The 7,295-nt window shown below is 41.7% G+C and overlaps 2 protein-coding genes across 4 annotated transcripts in view; both read left to right on the top strand.

Annotated features, from left to right (window-relative positions):
• The first annotated feature begins 307 nt into the window (after positions 1–307).
• On the top strand, positions 308–6,102 carry haus3 (HAUS augmin-like complex, subunit 3). 2 transcript variants are annotated; one of them, XM_085806248.1, is made up of 6 exons: positions 308–439; positions 1,370–2,399; positions 2,504–2,713; positions 3,241–3,473; positions 4,112–4,397; positions 5,420–6,102. In XM_085806248.1, exons 2-6 carry the CDS (start codon positions 1,401–1,403, stop codon positions 5,642–5,644), a joined length of 1,953 nt encoding a protein of 650 aa, XP_085662374.1. In that variant the 5' UTR covers positions 308–439; positions 1,370–1,400; the 3' UTR covers positions 5,645–6,102. The 2 variants fall into 2 exon arrangements, with proteins under 2 accessions (XP_085662374.1, XP_085662373.1); XM_085806247.1 differs by having other exon boundaries at positions 313–439; positions 1,365–2,399.
• poln (polymerase (DNA directed) nu) overlaps positions 326–7,295 on the top strand; it is a 62,742-nt gene continuing 55,772 nt past the window's right edge. For both annotated transcript variants that reach the window (XR_015038201.1, XM_085806245.1), the window contains exons 1-3: positions 326–439; positions 6,234–6,388; positions 7,028–7,118. Coding sequence is in view for 1 of the 2 variants with exons in the window: in XM_085806245.1 (XP_085662371.1) it covers positions 6,277–6,388; positions 7,028–7,118 (203 nt within the window). In the remaining variant the exon portion in view is untranslated. The remainder of the gene's footprint in view (positions 440–6,233; positions 6,389–7,027; positions 7,119–7,295) is intronic.

The raw sequence follows: 7,295 nt of genomic DNA, 5'->3' as shown, positions 1-7,295 counted from the left end.
AAAGCTATCAAAACTATAAATCTGTGCTCCCACTTTAATATCTTTAAGTCAATTTAATTTCCATTGCTCATATCCCCTGGTGTGTCTTACTTTTTTTCTTCTCCTTTTTATTTTTTTTTATTTTTTTTTATTTTTTTTTTACTATTATTTATTTCTATTTATGTATGTTTTTATTTTATTGTCACGTCTATTTGTTATCCAAATGTTATTAATATGATGCTCATATGGTTTTATGCATTGTTTATGTATTTTGTAAAGCAAAAATAAAGTTGTTAAAAAAAAAAAAAAAAGTCTCTGGTCAGAGCTCCTCCTCGGCCGTTGGTGGCGCTGATTCGCTTCCTCCGCCATTTTGGATAAAAGAAGAAGAAGACCGTTTGGATGTTTGGCGCGGACAGCTAACCAGCCAGGAAGGAGGGTTAACGACACAGAGCAAAAACAAGTAAGTAATGCAGTACCAAGTTAACTTATGTTGATACAGTAACACATTAAAGTAATTATTTTCGATACCGTCGTAGTTAGCACCGTGCTAGCTAACGTTTACGTTCTTCTAGCTTTGTTCTAGCTGACGTTTCATAGCAACGGTTCACTTTAGCTGAAGAAGTCAGCGGCTGTTTGTTTGATTCCAGTTCATTGTTGCTTCAACCCGAGTTTAAAAGTTGGAGCTAAAGACGCTTTGAGACTGGGGAGAAAATATATCAATTGAGTTTTCCTTTTTTTTCCCTCGTAATATCGTAACAAAATGTTGGTCGGACCGCAGCTCAGACACAGGTCCATTCACAACCACCATAACTTAGTGTAACTAGCAGTCATGTCGTACAGTTGAGATTAAATATGAATTATTTGACTAACTTTTTGATACTGTGTTTCATACAGTGCACTCGACACAGTGCACACTTCACTGTGTCATTATTAATACAGTTATAATGTGATTAAGAGCGAAATAGGTTTGCTGAATAAAGAAAAGAGACTGTTAAATGGTTTCGTGAACTGTCTCGTGTGGTGTTTTGTTTCATGTCTAAAAGAGGGAGGTGTGCCTGTCTGGACCAGTTGTGGTAGAAAGGTTTGGACAGGACTTTGATTATAAAGTTCAGATTTGATTAAAGCTGTATTAAAGAGGGTTTTGTTTCAGGATTATTGCCGTTTGTTTGTGGTCATATTACTTTATTATGTATTGTTTTGAGAAGTGTTAATATTTAGTCTCAACCGTTTGAAACACTTCTCAGTTGATTCTAAGTTCATAATGTTAGTAGTATTCATTAATAGCGTTTCATACAACTAATATAACTTTTTCCTTTTACCTTGTTTTGTATTTGTTTTCACCTAATTCTCTGTAATCCACATGGTGCTGCTGTGTGACTGTCTAGCACAGTAACAAGGGGGAAAAGGGTCGCTGAACCACCATGTTGAACGGTGGCCACTTTGTGGAGGCGCTGGGCCGCCTGGGTTATCCCGGTGCATCATCTCTGAAGGGGTCAGAGTTCGACTGGCTGTTCGACTGCGCTCCGGAGAACCTCCACTTCTTGCGTTTTGTCTGTCGGACGCTCACCCAGAACAATGTTCTCACCGCGGAGGAGGTACGCGCTTTTCAGGAGATACGGAAATCCGGCAAACCAATTCTGGATGAAGCAGCCTTGGGCGAGGTCCTAAAAACCATTGGCCCACCAGATGGGCATTCTTCTTCATCTTCATCTTCATCCTCTGCGTTTGCCGCAGAGGGGCACGTGACCATAGAGGAGTTGGAGGCAGAGCTCCAGGCGCTGCGTAAAGAGAAAGAGCTGAAGCAGCGACGCCATAACAGGCTGCAGGTTCTGGCCACATCCCGTGCAGATGTTGACCTGCGACTCAATGCGAGGCTGGAAACTGCTGCATGTAAGCTGAAGGAGACCAGTAGTTTTATTGGGGCCGAGAACGCTGACAGCAACGCTCTGTTGCAAAACCTCACAGATGAGGTGAGCAAGCTCGCTTCATATTTCCCAAAGCAAAATATAAATGGAGAACCTGTGGTCCCACCAACCCCCTCAGTCTCCAAAGGCTCCGCTGCCCTCCTCTCTCAAATGCCCCTGGATCCCTTCCTGCATCAGGAGGAGCTCAACACCAAAACACTCACCACCTTCACTCAGAAGCATTTCTTCCAGGGCATCTCAGACATCGTGGAGACGTCTTGCTCCGAGCGCTTCCAGGTCCTGGACCTCAGCTGTTGTGAGGCCGAAGAGGAGAAAGAGATGGAGCAAAAGGGGAGAGAGAGTGAGCGTCGAGTGGTGGAGCGGAGGAGGACGGAGATGGCCAGACTGCAGTGGTCTCACATTGTGACCCAACACCAACTGATGCAGGCCATGGCAGAGGAGAGGAGCGTCAAGGCCGGGCTGGATTTTCTCTCTCAGAGCTCGTCTCATACCAAGGTGAGGCGAACACATCTTACAGTCAGTGTGGTCTGTATTCTTGTCTTTTGTAAAATGGCATTACCGCTCACTCATGCACTCCCTCATCATCTTTGCTTTGTCAGAGCATTTCCACCTCCTCTCTCCTGCAAGTGCGTGAAGTTGTGTCCAAGAAGGAGCTGCAAGCAGTGGAGGCCGAGCTGGAGGCTCTGCTTCACGGACCGGTGCCCACTGCACTTAGGGAGTCGGCCAGGCTGCTAAATGTGCCAGTAGTGAGAGGGGACCTGGCTCTGCAAGTGGCCAGGCAGGACTACTACACCTCCAGGCAGGACCAGGTTAGTAGATGATGTCTCACATCTCACCTCAAATTTCTTACATATAAATTATTTTTTGCAGTCTCACAGTTCAGGGCCAGCTAGTAAACACCACAGTGATGGAGATGTTATGCTTTGCTTTTAGATCATACTAATGTATAAATAATAAAGAATTCATCTGAGATTTTTTTTTAAAAAAGGCATGATTTTAAGCTATGTGTCCATAAGGCAAGGCAAGGCAGATATAGCGCATTTCATACCTAGGGGGAACTCAATGTGCTTTACATAAAAACAAAACATTTAACGGTAAGAATTGGAAACGGGGGAAAAAAACATACAATTTTTTGAAAATTAAAATCAGACCCAAAATAGTAAAAATTGGAAACACTAAACAAAGAAAAAAAAAGAGAGAGAGAAAAATAAAAAATAAAAACAACATAAAAACCATGTGAACTGATGATATGAAACTACATCTGTCATTGTAAGAGAAGAAACATGGAAACAAAAAAACAACCACAGTTAACTGAAATGTAAACCTCTCCACCCAGGTTCGAGACTACCTGCTCCGTCAGAAGGCGTCCTTTGACCTGGTCCTTCTGGCTCAGGAGATGGAGCTGAGGCAGTGGAAGACGTGTCTGAAGCAGCTGGACGAAGTAAACAGCAGAATGGTGAAGGAAGGTGAAGCAGCAACCCTCAGGATTGACTCCCTGTCACACCCTGATCTGGCTATTAACCCCAGGCCCAACCCCATCATCAGCTGCAAGGACGCAGCCTTCAGCAGGTGAAAAACACTCAAACTCTCCTGTGTTAGAGCCAAAGCTTTATACTTTTTCCTCAGTGTCAGCATTTTTTTTCCTACAATATCTTTTTTTGAGTTTTAAGCAGCAAAAAAGAAATAGTCTTTGACATTCCTGCAACATGTCATACAACATAGGTTAGCTGCCTTATTATGATGAAATTATAACATGAAACAAAGCAATCACATAGAGAACACCAACTAACATGCTTCTTCTGTTATTTAAACAGATGATAAACCCCACATAGTGGAGTCTTATTAAATGATATAATGAAAAATTACGGGTATTTGAGAGAAAAATAGAAAAGAAAAAAGATGATAATAAGTAGCGTAGCTCTGAGCAGCTTGTGGTTCTAAAAACAGCTTGCACCGACAATTAAAGGTAACGAACCTACTCCTAAAACTATAGGGATTATGGCAATGGGCCAATTTGCCAAAACATTGAACTATCCCTTTAAGCAGGCTGAGGTCTAAAATTGCCTGTTCATATTTGTTGTAGTTATGTCTCTCTAGTGTCAGCATTTCAGAAGTACTTGTCACCACCGCTTCAAGGCCTGTATTGTTTATGTGCCAGGTGTCTCACTTTGGACTGTAGCTCCGTATTAATGCATTGGTTTCTTCAGGCTGCTCCAGATCCTCGACCACAGTTCAGACCGTAGTCGAGCTGAGCCTTTCCGGACATATGAAGCGTTGGACCAGGCTGCGTGTGACCTGGGAGGCAATCTCCAGGTAACCCGAGACGCTCTGGCCGGCGCCGGTCGCGAACAGTACTACATCGCCGCTCGTCTCAATGGTGACTGCGAGGCGCTCCACAGGGCCATGTACACAGAGCTCCAGCAGCTGGTCATGGGGCCGCAGGTACGTCCAACGGCCGTAACTGACCAGGAGCTGCTCTGCCCCAATGCACAGGTGGGTTGGTTTCCTTTTTATTTCACGGCACACGTCACCTCAGTCCATCATTCAAAGTGCGTTTCAGAGGCAATCCTTGATGTGAGTCAGTTGAGTTTTAAATTACTCATCACTAATGGTGAGGGAAGCTGGTGGCACATATGTTTCCTTTTCACACTGATAACAAATCGTACTGTCAAGTACTTAATGTAGAGAGACACGGGTGTTTTTAGTGTAAAAGCACTGTGTGAAAAAATGCTTTGCTTTGCTCTCTGACACAAGGAATTTTGATTTGATGCTGTTTTAATGTTATTGTGTTTGTTATTGCCACATTCTCATCTCTATCTGTTCTGTCCCTACTTCTCTAAAGCAGCTCATAGACATGTATGTTGAATTTTGCTCATTGTCCCACCACCTCAGTTCATAGCCAACATGACATCATACACCAGTGTCTATCAATCTGTTTGTGTCAATGAAGTTACACAACAACAACAACACATTAGAAACTGTATACTTGCATCATATTCCCTCTGGATTAGTTGAGATTTTTTTAAATCAAACATCACATCTCATTTAATAGAAATATTTACCAGTAACTTAGTTACATAATGGCAGAATTGATCATATCTATAGCTGCAACAATTAGTTTTTAACAACAGTTTTTTAAGGAAAAAAAAGTCCAAATTCTCTCCAAATTTCAGCTTCTTAAATGTGAATATTTCTGGTTTCTTTGTTCCTTTATGACAATAAACTAAGTATCTCTTTGGTTTGTGGACAAAACAAGACATTTGAGGACGTCATCTTGTGGTTTGGGAAACCCTGACATTTTTTAACATTTTATTGACCGAACAACTAATCGATTAATCGTTTACATAATTGACAGGTTAATCGATAATGAAAATAATCGTTAGTTGCAGCCCTAATCGTATCTGCATATTCCTTATTTGTCGTTAAAAGCTGGCTAATAGGTTGGTTTTTGCTCACTAAGACTCTTCTTGTTCCACTTCTTTGTTCATTTCTCATTCTTCACTTTGTCTTTCCAGGAGCTGACAGCAAAGCTTGTGGAAGCAGAGACTCAGCTGCAGAGTTTGCAGCATGTGATGCAAGAAATCATGGGGGAGGTTAAAACCAAACGTTCTCAGCTGGAGCGTAATGCCCTCCTCAGGCGAGAGAGACAATTATACATCTATTTTCACTTGGATGCCCGCCTATTGCAGAAAATCGTGGAAGATCTGGAGAGCAAAATGGCAGCGAGGAGAGGGCAATGACAGTCAAAGCTACCAGAGTCGATGGGGAGCTTTTTCCAGCCGGCTCAAACTCGATGTCTAGTTTCTGAGCTGAGGGAGACAACTTGTGTGATTAAAGCTCCAAGAGATGCTGATCTCAGAAGTGCACTGAGGACGGTTTACTGATGAAGCCCTGCTCTGCTACAAAGTGTGAAATTTACTCAGAGTTTGAACCTTCACTTGGTTTGTGTGGGAGATGGAGATCATCCCCCTGAGTCCTCATTGACTCATCTTTGGGACAACACTCAACATGGGAGAATATTTTGTTGTGTAACAACAGTGCTGCCTGTTTTGTGACTGATTAATCTGAGTCCCTATTTTAAACTATGAATTTAACAAAGTAATAACAGAAAAAGTTTTGAACTTAGTGTCTTATGATGTTCTAATATTTCCTGTTTCCTCTTAAAGTCACCTAACAAATAAAGTAAACAGTTATGTAAGTTTATTTGTGAATTTATTTTATATTCCTGAAAGCTAAGAGGCAAACTTGCCATAACTAAGTAAATCACCATTTTAAACCAGGTCTTTGTGTTACTGACCTGACTCTCGGTTTGTCCCTTTGTCCATTGAGATTCCACAGGTAGGGAGAGTAAGAGCAGCTCTGCTAGGGAGAGATGGAGCGCTCCAGCAGCAGCAGGTTGTACTCAGGACCTCTGTCTCAAGCGGCCCAGAAGATCCTGGCTGTTCTTCAGTCCCAGAGGAACGACTCCCACACTCGCAGGCAAAGTCAGTCAGGGAACAAGCAGAGCAACTCTTACTTTTGCTTGTAGCAGCAGCGTATCATGGCCAAAGAAATTATATAAAGCCTCGAGCAAACTGGTTTATCTTTTAACTGATGTTCATGGTATTTGTCATATTCTTGTTATTGTATTTCTGCAATCCCCTGTCATCAAACATTTCTAAATTCATATTTCTAGCTTCATTCAGTTTAGTATTTTTGAAAGTAGTTAGAAATATTGTTTTGGCTAAGTAACTTTTAGGATGATTATAAAATATGCATAACAATTGTTGCTCCTGGATACTGCATGCTATTTTTAGCCTTTTGTGGGAGTTGTGGAGTTCATCATTCAAACTGATGCTGCTTGCCCACTTTATAAATCACAATGACAAACTGCACTTTCTTAATTAACATAACCTGTGTATTAGTAAAATTGCCACATTACTTATTTTTTAAAACATGTATTGTTTGTATAAAGTGTAAAAGAAAGAGCTAGGTGTAGATTTACCAGGTTAGAGTGGTTTTCTATGTTTTTGCTGCTCAGTTAGACAGTTGTGTAATAGTTATTTAAGATATTTAATACTTTTAATAGCCTCTGTTTTTCCCTAAGAGTGTGTGGTGTTTGCCTTTTGTTGTGTATGCGGTAGTGGTGAGGTATTATGGCAGCCAGAGGGAGCCTTGGACTCAGAGCAGCAGCAGCATGAGTCAGGAAGAGAAAAGAGACGGTGACACGGATCAGTAAGTAGAGGCTACACTCGGTTACCACGACATGCACTTATGTTCAGTTACAGCATCCATTTATCAATATGTTCATGTAACTATTTTACATTTTTGTCAAGGCACATTCAAGTTTTTGCCTGAGTGCAACTGCATCCTGGTCTGTGCAGTGACACAGCAAACACTGGCAGTTTAAAA

This window comes from Trachurus japonicus, chromosome 18 (genome assembly GCF_045865225.1).
Source record: "Trachurus japonicus isolate A0001 chromosome 18, Traja_1.0".
In the NCBI taxonomy this organism is placed as follows: domain Eukaryota; kingdom Metazoa; phylum Chordata; class Actinopteri; order Carangiformes; family Carangidae; genus Trachurus; species Trachurus japonicus.
The sequence above is the reverse complement of the archived record's forward strand: the minus strand, read 5'-3'. Positions and strand labels throughout refer to the sequence as shown.